This window comes from Diabrotica undecimpunctata, chromosome 3 (genome assembly GCF_040954645.1).
Source record: "Diabrotica undecimpunctata isolate CICGRU chromosome 3, icDiaUnde3, whole genome shotgun sequence".
NCBI lineage: Eukaryota > Metazoa > Arthropoda > Insecta > Coleoptera > Chrysomelidae > Diabrotica > Diabrotica undecimpunctata.
The window spans coordinates 92602126-92617426 of NC_092805.1; the positions used below are offsets into that span (position 1 = coordinate 92602126).

Genomic DNA, 15301 nt, shown 5'->3' on the forward strand with positions numbered 1-15301 from the left:
TTCTTTCTCCTTCCTCCCAATACTTTTACTAACATAAAAGCTCATTCCTCATTCTTTGATGTCATCCTTGATATAGGCAAAATATTTAACCCCATCATTATTGTCAGATTCATCCAAGTTAAACGTTTTACTTTCTGTTTCGTTATGGCTTGGTGGCTTTTCTTCACTGTCGCTTTCAGTTTCATCAGATTGCTGAGCTACATCACTTTTCCCTGGCTCGACAATTATACCAAAAGTTTGTCGATTTGGCCCTCTATTTCTGCATTTTTTCTGAGTAACTTATTTAAAACTTTCTCGGGAGAGAAAGGGTAAATTCCCGTGGCTGCAATGGAGAAAACAATAATTCGTTTTATAGCGCTGTCTTTGTCCGCTTTAGTTGTTTTTTTTGTCCATCTGCTGAAGGGTAGTGTTTAACAGGTTTGGAAAATCTTTCTTATCTATTGTGGTTAATTTGGGGTGACAGTTTTTCCAAGCACTAAGAGTTTCCCCCCTAGCCATCTGAAAGGAATGAAAAAAACTGACATTAAGTGATTGGGTCAAATGTGTTGAGCTTTTACCAAACATATAAAGCCCACATTGTTTTGTTCGCATAAAGATATCACCTCATCGATAAAATGCGAAAAAAGGTTATCTCCTATGATGATCTCTTGCTTTTCAAGACGTTTTGCATGTGGTAAAAGAGTCAAAGTAAACCAATCTGTAAACGCCTGCTAATCTATCCATCCATGATGGGTGCGATTATATCGAGAACCTACATAGCAGCATCTCTCAATACAGCAAGGTGATCCTTTTGGATCATTTTTAGTCCATTGTAACCACATTTTTTCTGCTTGATAAATTATATATGATGGTAACAGCAATATTGAAGCCAAAGCACTAATCATTATAGTCGTTGAAGCTTTAGTAAAATAAAAACCTATTCGGGATATTTGGTGCCGCGTTGAAATATCATAAATATCGTAAACTGTTTTTGAAAAGAGGCACGTGTCTACCTGGGCATCCAAAACACTTTTGGCTAAATATGCCCACCATTTTTTCTTCCATGTCGGGTATTATAGCGGTTATTAAGGGTTCCATAGGGAATTTTATATTCGGCAGCGCGATGTAAGGATCATCCTTCCTCCAGAACTCTCTGGAGGACATTTTCCATCCTTACCTCGTCATAGTCCTTATATGGACGAGCACCAAGTTTTCTTATATACTTTCGAACCATTTTTTTGAAAAGAAAGCACTAATTTAAGATTTCTTCAGAAAAAATGTTATCAAATTAGCCTCCGGTGGAGATCAGTTTCGCCCCACAGACCTGATCAAATTAGCCCCATTGTGAATTTTTAAATTTCCCGCGTAAATTATGATACCCTGAAAAATAGCGTGGTTACATGTGTTGACAGAGAACATTAAAACAAGCATTTTTCCACAAAAAATATACTTACTTCAACTAAACAATCACAGGTTTCACGCCAGTGTTTACTAACTAAAGCGACGTTGTCAACCGTTTGTTAAGCTTCTTAGATTTCAGAAAAAATTAAAATATTCAGAATCATTCACAATTATCAATTTGACCCCTTTGGATTAATTTCACCCCATTTTATGGTATCTATTTTTGGAAGTTTGATCGTCCAGAGAGGGAAATTTACACAAACGGGCATAGTAAGTTCTAATTTAAAACTAATACGTCTTATGGTCACAAATGAGATGGTCAAATGACTTGAAGAAACACGCAGGCCCGAAGTGGATACAAACTGCCTACAATAGAGAGACGTGGAAGAAGGAAGAGGAGGCCTATGTCCAAAATTGGACAGCAAGGGCTGTATAGATAGATATATAGACGTCTTATTTGCTCAGAAAATGGTAGCATTCTTCTTTCAATGTTTCTGTAAAGACCAAAAGATACATTTTTTCTGCAAAAAACGTTACTTTTGTTTGCTGAAATTATGGCAACGGAATTTAGTGATAGGAGTTTGTTGCGTTGGCTTAAGGGGAGTTCATTAGCCAGAACTTGTAGGATACTTACTGGACTAGTTCTTATGGCACTTAGTGATAATCTCAAGCATGTATTTTGAATGCAGTCAAGTTTTTTAATGACGTTCTGTTAGCAGTATCATAATATAAACAGCCGTAGTCTAATTTACTTCGTAGTAATGATCTATATATGTAGAGCAAGCAAGGTTGTTGTATTAGCTTCCAGGAGGTACATATTTAATACCATTTTTAATAGTTTAATTCTAGATTGGCAAGTTGCAGATCGGTTACGTGGCTCTGCTATTTTAAGTTACGTTCAAAAGAAAGTCTCAAGAAACTTATTTCTCCTGTCGGTTTCAGGATAACTCCGTTTAATATTAGTTTAAAATTACGATAATGTTTTCTTTTACTAAAAAATAACTAATGTGTTTTTCCAACAGAGAATAAAAACACGTGTTTTGAGACCAGCTTTTAATTGTGTATAAGGCAGCTTGCAATATATGTAATTCCAAAGTTGCTGCGTTTGTTTTTAGATAAATAACCAGGTCATCTGCTTAATAGGCTATTATATACAGGTAGTTTGTTTTATTAGACTTACAATGCTATTTACTGCAATTAGAAAGAGTGTTGAACTTAAACTTAAAGTAGATCATTGTGGAGTGCCGTTTTGAAGTATTCCTCTGGAAGATGTAAATCTATTTATTTCTAACTCGACAAGTTTGTGTCGTTAGAAAAAAATTTTAATAAAAGACAACATATGCCCTTGAAAATTCCACCCTTTGTGTCTTCCCAAGTGTTTTAATATGGACCCGTACGAAATCCACTTTGTCTGATTTTTATTAGGTTAATATTTTCGAGATGTCATTTAAGACGATAGATAGGGTTTTTTAAGTTTGTATCGTCCTTTGGTTTAATATATTTAAGGATTTAATGATTAAAAATAACAATCTGGGGACCTGAAGTATACATTTTTCGGTTACGGACGGTGGTTTTTGATACTCCTACGTCCGGTACTGGGCCAAAGTACTTGGTAGCTAATGCTTTTTTGACAAGTCCATCAGCTTTGCGTCAGTTTTCTCTGTCGCACTGGGGGAATGGATTGGTATTGCAACGATCAGTCTACCTTGTATTATTTATCTATGGTTCCGACAGTCTGGTAAGGGGGTTAGGTTTTTATATAAAAGATTCTTTGATGGAAAAATATTAGGTTTTCGTCATCAATGGCTTTACAACTCTTCGTGAATGTTTGCGGCGTTTACTATTGCCTTCCATTTTTGTCAGTTCTGTGGTATTCTTATTTTTATGTATTGTCATTATTGTACATTTCGTCCAGTCGTAAGGCCATTGCCTGGAATGCCATATTTTATTACAGAGCAAGTGAAGCAATTTTATTCCGGTTTCTTCTGTAGCTTTGAGCATTTCTGCTGTTATCATATCTGGACCTGGTGCTTTGTTGTACTTGAGGTTACCGATTGTCAGTCTTATTTAATTCTCGAGTATGTTAGGTTCTTCTTCGATTTCCTCAGGAGTTTGGTGAACAAAATTCTGGCATTGACCATCTTTATATCGATCCTACCACTATAGTTTCCATGTCACTTCTATATCTTCTCTGTTGGTTCTCATGGTTCCTCTGTGGTCTTCAACGGCTCAAGTTCTGGCTTTAAAGTTTCTTGTTATGTATCATATTTTTATAATGGAGAAAATATAACCTAGCAGTAGGAATATTAATTCGATTTAATTTATAATGACATCGTCTAAATACGCTTATTAATATTTTGTAGTTCCACGTATATAATCAAAATTTTTACTGATATACATATTATTTTTCTAAACAATCGTAAAATTAATTATTATATTTGTTAAAACAAAATAGATTTATTACCAATAAATTTTTAATTTAAAAGAGCATTCATTCAATTAGTTATTAAAAATGAAGACGACATAATTTAGCAAGAAGATATTTTCCCAATCAAAGCGAAATATTAGATTATGACCAAGCTACTAGGATTTGTTTTTTTTTTATTTCAATTTGGGAAGGTATTTTTGAGATCTATCACAATAAGTTATCACAATCTGAACTGAAAATATCCAGAGGTCAAATAATTGTATAACTTTTAGCAATTAAAACTATTGATAAATGTGAAATATAAATTAATGACACAAAAAAATTTTGTAATAGTATTTTAGGAAAAAACACGATGCTGGGAAGGTGTAGATTGTCGCTTATATTTTTTTCACTTTTCGTGTGCCTAAATGCTGCGAAACTTGGTAAGATTTAACATTAAGGAGATATAAAGTAGGTGAAAATATATTTTTGTCATTGTTTTACAGAGAAAGGATGGGAGGATGTTTTCGGGAACGACCCTTCATCCACCCTTCCAGTTCACAAGGTCGGCAACAAAAATTACGTCGTTGTTACTAAGACCAAGGTAAGTATTGGATATAAAAAATACAATTTTATCGGTACAATATATACATAAATAAAATTTTAAATAAACATTAACGAAGGAACACATTACCGAAAGCATGTAGTCTTCTTTTTAAGGTTTTCTGCCGCTAACCAGTCATTCTGTTAATTTTAATTTTCCATATTACAGTTACCTGTTCCTTCTTAAGATATTTAATTCTTATTGAATTTAAATGATTTTCTCTTGTTCAATTTAAATATTTGCCTAATAGTTTTTTCTATATCCTTGATCCATTTATATTGTGAACACTGTTACCTATCTGATACCTAAATGTCATAGATTTTTACCCCTATCACGTCATATCACATTAGTAAGGTAGTCTGTTATATTGTTTGACTTTGCCACGTGTCTCAGAACCATTTTTCTCCATACCGCAGTAGCTTGTGGTTGATTTCGAGATACGTGTATAAAAATTTAATTTCTTCTGTATGATTAGGAGGTGATTTATAGCATGTATCTGATTCATTATAAAATATATACTAATATATTTTGTAATACAAAATATAGTCTCTGCCTCTAATATTGGCGGTCTCACGCTGCTAAGCTTAAGTTCTGGCGTACATCCAAGTTTTGCCCATCCAAAACCACTTCTCTCTCATATATATATTTTTGGTTTTTCTTTCGGTATTATTATCTAAAGTTCTTCTCGGCAATCTATCGTCATCCATCCTTACTACATGTCCATCCTATCGAAGTCTCTGGAGTCTAGCGATTCTGGGAGAGATGTGAAGGCCTGGAAAGTTTATGGTTGCCTATATCTAGATCTCTCTTCTTCTGCACGTGCCATATCAGAATTATCCGACGTTGACGATCACCATTACGAAGGCTTCTCGATCTTCTGCCACATGGAATAATTGCCTTGTATTTTATATCTGAGTCCATTCCCGAATGACTTTTATTCGCTTCTATTTTACCTTCAGTTCAGTATTCTATATCGATTTCTCTTTACTATATGTCTCAGATAAGACATTTTCCGGTGTTTGACAGTCTTTAGAAATTATCTATCTTTGATGACCCTCTTTAGTACTTCCTCATTAGTTTTTTTTGCATCCGTCTATGAATCCACATTTCCAATACTTTAATTATGTTCATTATTGATACTTTTAGTGTCCACACTATACAAAAGTACGAACCAAATATAGCACTTAACCATTCTTTGTTTTAGTTCTAAACTGAGATGATTATTGCAAAGAAATATCTTTATTTTTATAAAAGTAGTTTTAGTCATTGCTATTCTGCCTTTCATTTCTATGTCTGGAGTTAGTTGGTCCATTATGACAGTTTCCAAATATATGTAATTTTGTGAACTTTTTCAACTTACACTTCATTTAATTGAAGCTCTGCATCTGGATGTGGGTTACGACTAGAGATTAAAAATTTGGTTTTGTTTATTTTAATGCCCATTTCCCCTCCTACTCCGTAGGAGAAAATCAAGGAGAATTTGGAGATCAAGCAGAATTTGGAAACCTTCAATATTTTTAGACAGAATTACTGTATCGTCTGCGTATCTAATTACATTAAGTAGTTCCCCGTTGATTTTTTTTTCTATACGGCTGTCTATCAAGTGCCTGTTTAAATAACTAGCCGGTAAACATTGAACAATGTGTGGAGAAAATGCAACCTTCTCTGATTCCTCGTTGGTTGTGTGTAGATATCGTTGGTGTAGTTATCTCCAATTTTTACGAAAGCAGTTTGATTCCAGTACAGATTTTTAATGACACGAATATCTTTATCATCTATTCCTATATTTTTTAGTATCTTCATTAATTTTACATGCTGTACTTCATCGAATGCCTTTTAGAAGTCCACAAAGCATGCAACTATATCTTTTCTTTGATCATGGTATTTTTGTTATAGGATATTATTAAGCGCAAAATGTGTCTCACTAGTTCCCATTGTATTTCTAAACCCAAATTGGGTCGAGATCTTCTTCGTTTCGAATTTGTGTCCAATTCTGTTCTGAACTATTTTTATGAAAATCTTAAGAGCGTGGCTCATTAGGCTAATTAATAGAAATTATGAGCATTTTCTAGCATTGTGTTTTTAGGTATTGCGATAAAGATGGACTTAGCCAATCTGTGAGAATTATTTCAGTGTTATATATTGCATTAAAAAGTTTTACTACTACTTTTGTGTTATCTTCATCTATTAGCTATCTGGATCTATATCGAACAAAGATCTTTCCCAAAATTTTTCTTTTTGTAATTTTTGTCATCACCCATGTCTCATATCCATAACATACTTTTGGTGTAATGATGATTTTATAGATGTTAATCTTTGGTTTTCAGAGTATTCAGTGTTCTCAGCAAAATTTAATTTGATAAAGTTGTCACCTTCTCGAATTTCTCCCGCATATTTAATTTATTCTAGTTAATGCTATTCATACAATATTAACATGTAATGTATTGCTTTGATATATGTTTTTAATGATTTGAATATACCTTAAATCAATTCTTGCATAAAAATTGCCTATAACTCGACTGAATAAAAAGTTTTCTGAAATTTTATATATGCCATATGAATACGTAGGTACAGTCTGTCCCAAACCCTTCTTTCAGTGCGTCACTAATTTTGACGTCATATAGGATTTTAAGAATTTCGAGAATTATTGCATGACATTTTAGTTAAATTTGACAGTTACAGAATCGTAATCTGTCTTTTTATAATTGAAAATAATTTAATAATTTTAATATTAGTCTTTGTTCTTTCTCGATATATCTCGGCATATTTAAAATATTTTTATGACAATAAAAACAAAATTAAATTTTCACTGTAAAATGTCTGATAATACTAATCTGGAATGACAATTTATGAGTTGACATTGTGAAAGTACTGTCACGATCGAGACAATCTGCGTCAAATTATATTTATGCGCATCATTGATTGGATATCTATTTAGCGTATTCTAAACTCCAACCAATTATACATCCGTAAGTAAAATTAGCTTTACGATAAATAATTTTCTAAGTTCTATGTATAATAATCACAGACTCACGTTTTTTTCCATCACTTCTAGCTTAATGTGTTAGAGAGAATTCGATCAACTATGACGCACTGAAAGAAGGGTTTGGGACGAACTATAATTACGTTATATTTGGAGCATGTTCCACTAAAACTCACACTGTATGTAAATTATTATCGATGGTGCTAAAGCGTTTTGAACCTATATACACATATGTCCAAAAGTTTGGAATATTGGAATATTTCATCTTTTTATTGATTTTTATATATAAACTCTTCTGAATAGTTAAACATAATTTTGTTTCAATTCCCAACAATACTAAATAAATCTCAAAACCAAATAAACGATATGCAGAAAAAATATTTATTCTCTTGGAGTGAAAAACTTACAATGTACAACTTACATTTAAAAATAAATTAGTCTAGATAAAAATAATTTTTAATAAAACTAATAATTAGTATTACCTCCATTGGCCTGTATGCATGCCTGTAGGCGATTTGACATGCTGCCTATTGACTGGTCGAGCTGGACTTGCGGAATTCTCTCCCATTCTTCACGAGCAGCACCTTTTAGTTCTCGAAGTGTAATAGGGGGATTGTTTCGCTTCTTGATGCGGATTTTGAGAATGTCCCAAGCATGGTCAATAACGTTCATGTCGGGGGAATTCGGGGGAATACTGTAATGTAGATATTCCTTCTTCTTCTAGAAAATTTTGCTCAGCTGCTCGGAATAGACGTACGACAGGATTTAAAATTTCACCGATGTACACAGCATCAGTGACTCTTCTCTCCAGAACCAGCAGTGGCGTCCATATACCACTCATAATACCACCCCAAACCATAATACTGCCACCTTCAAATAGGACACCCGACTGGGCTGTTTCTAGTCGGGCTTGTCGTCCTAGGGCCCTCCAAACCAATGTTCTTCGCGAATCAGATATCGTTTTGACTCATCAGAGAATATCACGTTATTCCAGTTAGGACCATGATGCACCATTTCTCTAGCCTATTGCAACCTTACTATTTTGTGTTGGTAGGTTAGTTTAGGAACATGTAGTGGTCTTCTACGATACAAATTTGCCGCATTTAGTCTGCGTGTTATTGTTTGCTGTGAAATATTCAGTCCTTGAAGTCTAGAAATTTCTCTGGATATACCACTTGTAGATTCCAGACGATTTCTACGAGCTATCAATGTTATTTGCCGGTCTTTTGCTGCTGTTGTACATCGACTTCTACCACTTCTAAGACGATCCTTGACGACATTTGTATCTTGGATTTTTTTTTTATTTTCGATACAGCACTCTGAGTAACATCAACAATATTCGCGATATAACTTTTAAAAAAGCCCTGTTGTAATAAAGTAATTACTCTAGATCTGTCAAAATGAGATATCACGTTTCTATGCATTTTTAAACGGTTCAATTCAAATTTAAACAATGACTGAAATAATGTGTAAATACGCTAATCAGTTGAATGTGACCAAAATTATACAAAAACGATTCAAATTTTTTATCATTTTCATTTAAAAACGTTCTAGAATGAATATCAACAGCAGTTTTAAAACCACTATAGGCGTAGATATATTATTTGAACATATGATTGAAATGTTAGTTGATAGTTCAGATTTCTTTCTTAGGTGTCCCTAGGAGTTATCGTACAGGACAAACAGTGTTAGTTTTCATCCTAGTATATATATATATATATATATATATATATATATATATATATATATATATATATATATATATATATATATACCGATTCGGCAAATTTTCAACTACCGTATACGTTATTCAGTATGTGGAACAAAGATAACACTTAATTGTTTGAATACGAGTGAGACACAATCCACGCACTTGGAGTAGCGAGTCTAATTTTTAAACAGTGTTGCGAAATTTCTGTAACATAACTCCTTCTAAAACATTAGTCGGATACATGAGTGTAACATAATGTTTAAATCCACTACAGTTCATTGTAGAATGAAAATTAATATTGCCCCAACAAACCTTACATGAAGTAATCATGTAAGTATTATTTTTTAAACGATTATATCATTACTTCATTAATTAACAAAGAATACTGAATTTAGAAATTGAGATGCGACAACAGCGTGAGCTAAATAAATATCGCACTTCAGTAGACAGACAAATAGTATAAACCATTTGCCCCCTCTACGACTTCCCCTCAAAAGAATAGGCGGTCCTTATCTGTACAGCAGGTTTAAGGTCAATAAGGTAAGGTGGTAAGGTCTATTTCTTTGATTTTTAGCTGTCGTGGTAAAAGATTGAAAACAAATAATTAACATGCCAAGTGTATACAGTAGAACCTCGATAAGTTAAATTCCAAGGGAAAAACCAAATATTTTAAGTTATACAGGTTTTAAGTTATCAAGGGTCTATGTTGTGATGGATTAATATAGGTCAGAAGTTCATTAAAATATAGGCATTTATTATACACTACATTCATTTATTATATTCGTTACAAAAAGTTAAAGCAATAATTAAAGGTATAGTCTACTAAAAAAAGTCTGTGATTTTCTTTTGATTTAAACAATTCATAGATTCTAAATCAATTTGATTTTAAATAACATAGAGAAGAAAATACGTTACCTTTTATGTTTCTACACTGCTCTATAAATGATCGTACAGTCGTTATAGCACTCTTGCTTCGTTGATTGATATGCTCTTAGATGAAGTTTGTGGGTCGTCATTAAATTCATCGTCTTTATAACTTTAAATACAGTACATGTTGTTATTCCATTATTCAGGATCATTATTATCTTCCTCTTCAAAATGATTTCTTGAGGTTCTGAAGAAAAACCACAGGTTCTAAAGCAGTTTTTCACTGTGAGGAGTGTTACGTTTTGCCATGTTTTGTTCATTATCCTCATTACTTGAAGAACATTGATAGAAGAAATCGTATTTTGCTCCATATCAGCTATCATTCTTCTAACAACTTCTTTTCTGTATAATGTTTTAAAATTTTTAATGATACTCTGATCCAAAGGTTGTGATGTTGTGTTTGGTGGAAGAAATTGTACTTTGATTGCCTTTAATGGTGGTATGTCTCCGTGTGCTGTTCAGTTGTCGATAAACAGAACAATTTTTCTATTTCAAGTTGCCCTTTGCTAATCTATATTATTCAGCCATTTTTTAAAAAGTTCTGCTGTCATCCATGCTTTTTTATTTACTTCATAATCCATGGGTAGTGATTTTAAACCTGCAAAACACCGAGGTTTTTTTGACTTACCTATATAATTAAAGGTTTGAGTTTTTCTGTGCCCGTAGAATTTGCACAAAGCAGAATCGTAAGTCGTTCCTTGCTGTGTTTTTCTCCATGACATTTTTTATTTTTGAATGTTAATGTTTTTTCGGGAAGACATTTAAAAAACAGACCAGTTTCATCAGCATTAAAAACATCATTGGGATCATAATTATTCACTAAATTATGCAAGTCAGATTTCCATTCTTGGCAGACTGATTTGCTTACGCTCGTACTTTCGCCGCACATTTTTTTAAGACTAAATGATTCGTTTATTGAAATTCTCTAACCAGCCATTGCTGGCTTTAAAATTATCGATTTTTAGTGAATTAGCGAACTCTATAGCCTTTTCTTTCAGTATGGGTCCACTGATACTGATGTTTTTGTTTCGATATTGTTTTAACCACGTAAACAAACACTGTTCCAAATTAGGGAATTCGGCAATTTTTGTCTCCTGATTCTTGTTTTTTCAATAGTTCGGTTTCTTTTTTTATGATGATTGATAATGTACTCTCGTGTATTTCAAACAGAGCCGCAACTTCTTTTCTTTTGAATCCATTTTTCACTGCTTCTATAGCTTTTAATTTATCAGCATATGTTAGCGTTGTTAATTTTCTTTTTGAACTCATTTTAAGCAAGGTATCACACAGTACCTAAATCGATGTTTCTAGAACAGTGATCAAAACTTATGATACAGTAAGCTGTTCAGCTGTCATTGGTAAACAATTTTATGTTATAGGGATTGTGAAAACATTTCTTTAAGTTACTGAGGGCCAATATTGATATTATTTATTTAAGTTATCGAGATTGTGTATTTTAAGTTGTAGAGGTTTTGGGCTCCGATGGGAAGGGAACATATAATTTTTTGAAGTTATAGAGGTTTTTAAGTTATTGAGATTTGACCTATAGAGGTTCTACTGTATTTTCAAAAAGAAAAGATTCAAATGGTGAAATGGTATTATGGGAACCATTCTATTGTAGAAATAATACAGTTATTTATTGCTGCTTTTTAAAAACAATAACTTTTTAAAAAATGTTTTCCGATGAATCTTCATTCACAATCCATAAACGTCATAATCCATCTGTCGTCCGCTATTGGTCTAGGGAAAAGAAACATTTGAGTATTGCTGTGAAAACACAATTCCCAAAGAAATTAAATGTGTGGACTGGCATTTATAACGATAATATAATTGGTCCATTTTTTATTACGGGAAATCTGAATGGGCGAAAGTATCTAGATTTATTACGCAATCAGATTATTCCAGCTGTTCGAAACCTTGCAGTCAACTTCGATGATGTTTGGTTTCAACAGGATGGTTGCCCAGCACATAATGCAATCGAAGTTACAAATTATTTGAAACAAACATTTCCTGGACGAATAATTTCTACACGAGGAACAATAAAATGGCCCCCTAGATCACCAGATTTAGCACCTTTGGTATTTTATTTCTTAGGAATGCTAAAATCAAAATTACATCGGCATGATTTCGAACGAGCCACCAATTTAGCAGAATTGGAAGAAAAAAGTGTTCAGCTTTGTAGTCGAGTACAACCAAATCAGCTAAATGCAATGAAACTTGCTTTAATTGATAGATTCGGATTTTGTTTAGGTCAAAATGGTGGTTTGTTTGAACATTTAATCGGTTAGAGATTTTTTTTAAAATGCCTTTAATTTTTATTATAATTTTTTTAGTTGGTTTTTTTTCTTATAAAAATAATATTTATATTTAGTTAATGTTTGTTAAGTTAATTATTGTTTTATTTCCTAGCTACCAGAGCTAAAAATCTACAAAAATTATATTTAAAACTCGAATTCCTAGAAGTGTTTGAGTTTTTCTTAAAGATTTACTGACGGAAACTTGGCGACGAAATAATTTTATGCAAAGAACTACACCCCATCAACGTCCGATAATTACTGTCGGTCATCGGTGTATTTTTATGCCGCTTCGCACTGTAAAAGAAGGCGTTGCTTAAAATTTCAAACTCTTCAGGGGAATAATGCTTTGTTGCCACACATAAATTACTTAAATCACTGTTCTTTGTTAACTAATAAAGTAATTGATAAAATCGATTAGAAAATAACAATTACGTGGCTACTTTATTTGAATTTTTTTGGGACAATATTAATTTTTATTCTACAATGAACTGTAGTGGATTTAAATATTATTTTAGACTCATGCATCGGACTAAAATTTAGAAGGAAAGATGTAACAGAAATAATAGCAACACTGTTTAAAACTCATACCTACTCCGTCGAGATGATGACTGCCTCTCACTTCTATTCAAACAATTAAGTGTTATCTTTGTTCCACATACTGAATAACGTATACGGTAGTTGAAAATTTGCCGAATCTGTATATATATGCGCTTTGAAACATAAATAAATTTAAATAAGTGATGGATTCGATCGTTACTTGATGGAAAACTTCCACAAAATTTATTAAAATATCTTATCACTACAGTTGTTTCGGCAGAGTGCCTTTCTTAAGTGTTCTATTTTTGGTATGTGTTTACACTTTATAGTTTTTAACGGAATAGGTTGAGGAGGGGAGAACTGTTTGTCATTTTCAGTGTTTTATTGTTATAAAAATTTAAATGTGGGCAAATGTGCGCTTTGTAAACATAAATTTAAATTAATTACTATTTAAATGGGAATAAGCCACAATTAAAGGTTAAAGTTAGTTCATTGGCGTTTCAATTTCCACTTCGGAAATCGTTCTAAAATAAATTTAAATGTATAGGGTGATTCACCCAAGACTGACTTAGTCCATCATCTTTATTTTTATTGAAACACCCTCTATATTTTTATAATTTTAAAATTTCCTGAAAAACCTAATCTTAACAAACAAATATTATGCAGTCTATTATGAATAATACAAAGTGAAATTTTAAAAGATAATATTATGATACTTGGATTAGAAAATTAACGTATGTGTTTAGTTAATTAAAAACAAGATACCAATATTTAAAGTGTGATTCACCTTGAATTATTCATCATAGACTCTACATAATATACTTTTTTGAGACGAGTTTGTTAAGTAGCTGCTAAAAACATGAAAATATACAGGGTATTTCATTAAAAATAAAGATGACGACCTCCGCTAGAATTGCTTGAATCACCCTATACATTTAAATTTATGTTTAAATAACGCAAATTTATATATAAAAGTCAACGTTTATTATGATTTTTAAAAATAAAGACAGAAATAATTTTATTCCATGTGGTTTGTATCCTGTGTATGTTTAGTTTAACAGATCTAGATTATCTGACAGGTTACAGAGTGAGCAGGCTCTAGTGGGAATACCTGAAATAATTCTGGGTTTAATCTTCTGATGCTTCAAGAGTACGTTTGCGTAGCGAGCAGAAGATTGTAATAATCTTTTTGCATTCCTTTGGTTCGACATGTTTTCCCAGTTCCTTGTCTTATTTTCACATACATCCTCGACTATGAGGAAACCACGAGGAAGACCACGGAAAAGTTGGAGAAAAGGCGTTGACAACAGTGATGTGATGTTAACAGAAGGAGTTATTTTTCTACCAAACGTGTGAAAATCTGATTTATATTGATACGAAGTTAATAGAAGTTAGGATAAAAATAACCATTTTTACAGTAGATGCTACTTTATAATTTATTCGATTATTATTTTTTCTAGCTAAACTTCTTACAAGCCATGGATTTTTGTGAAAATCTACACATGAACTTGGTAACCATCGAGTCTGCAGAGGAAAACAAAGCCGTTGAAAAATTAGTTGCTGAAGCAAGTAAGTAGTAAATAAAAAGTATACAATAATGTTCAACTACGAGTTTTTCTTCGTATTAGCCCAAGCTGTAGGGGAACAAATTAGTGAATTTTGAAACCAACACAACGTTATGAAAGGTAATGTCTAAAGTAAGCTCCAAGTGCGTTCAACTCCAAACTGTTGCTTATACTTTTTTTATGGCACTTTTAAGGTGCAAAAAACGGTATTTTTTGATGATTTTTATTTTTATTGTATCAAATCAATATTTTTGGGTAAAATGAGTAAAATATTATGAAAGTAAATATAAATAGCTTTAATTTGTGCCAATAGTTTATGCAAAATTAACGATTGAAAGTTCAAAATTCATTTTTCGCCATTTTTATTGTTGAAATAACTTTTGTATACATTCTTTTTTTATGCAAAAGTCACTATATTGTAGCTTTTTTAATTACAAATCGAATGAGACTTTGCAAGGTCCGATCGGTCAATTCTATTTCGAGATACGTTTAATTGTTTATAAAAATTCGTAAATGTTTATAAATTTTGCAGGCCAGAACTATAAAAAAAGATAGAGATCTAATTCCAAACGCATTCTCTTTTTGGTCGATTATATAGGGTGTCCCAGACTAATTTACCCACGCTATATCTCTTAAAAGAATAGAGATTTCCGAATGGGACAAAAAGTGATCTATTCTACTTGTAATACTCTTTAATATGGCGTAGAAAAAATCATCCCCTATATATGCATCACTTAGTTACAACCCCCAACTTTAATTTTTTTAATAGCACCCTGTATATTTTTTATAGTTTTGGATGTAGTCTTCTATCGTCTATTCAACAGATTTATTAAAAATAAAATCAGTTTGTAAATAATCAAGAAATCAACTTATTTTTTATTTTTGTTAAT

General features: G+C 32.3%; 1 protein-coding gene across 2 annotated transcripts in view; it reads left to right on the forward strand.

Moving 5' to 3' along the window:
* The first annotated feature begins 4071 nt into the window (after positions 1-4071).
* LOC140437059 (uncharacterized) overlaps positions 4072-15301 on the forward strand; it is a 53732-nt gene continuing 42502 nt past the window's right edge. For both annotated transcript variants that reach the window (XM_072526305.1, XM_072526306.1), the window contains exons 1-3: positions 4072-4230; positions 4294-4391; positions 14307-14415. In XM_072526305.1, coding sequence (XP_072382406.1) covers positions 4161-4230; positions 4294-4391; positions 14307-14415 — 277 coding nt within the window. In that variant the 5' untranslated portion in view covers positions 4072-4160. The remainder of the gene's footprint in view (positions 4231-4293; positions 4392-14306; positions 14416-15301) is intronic.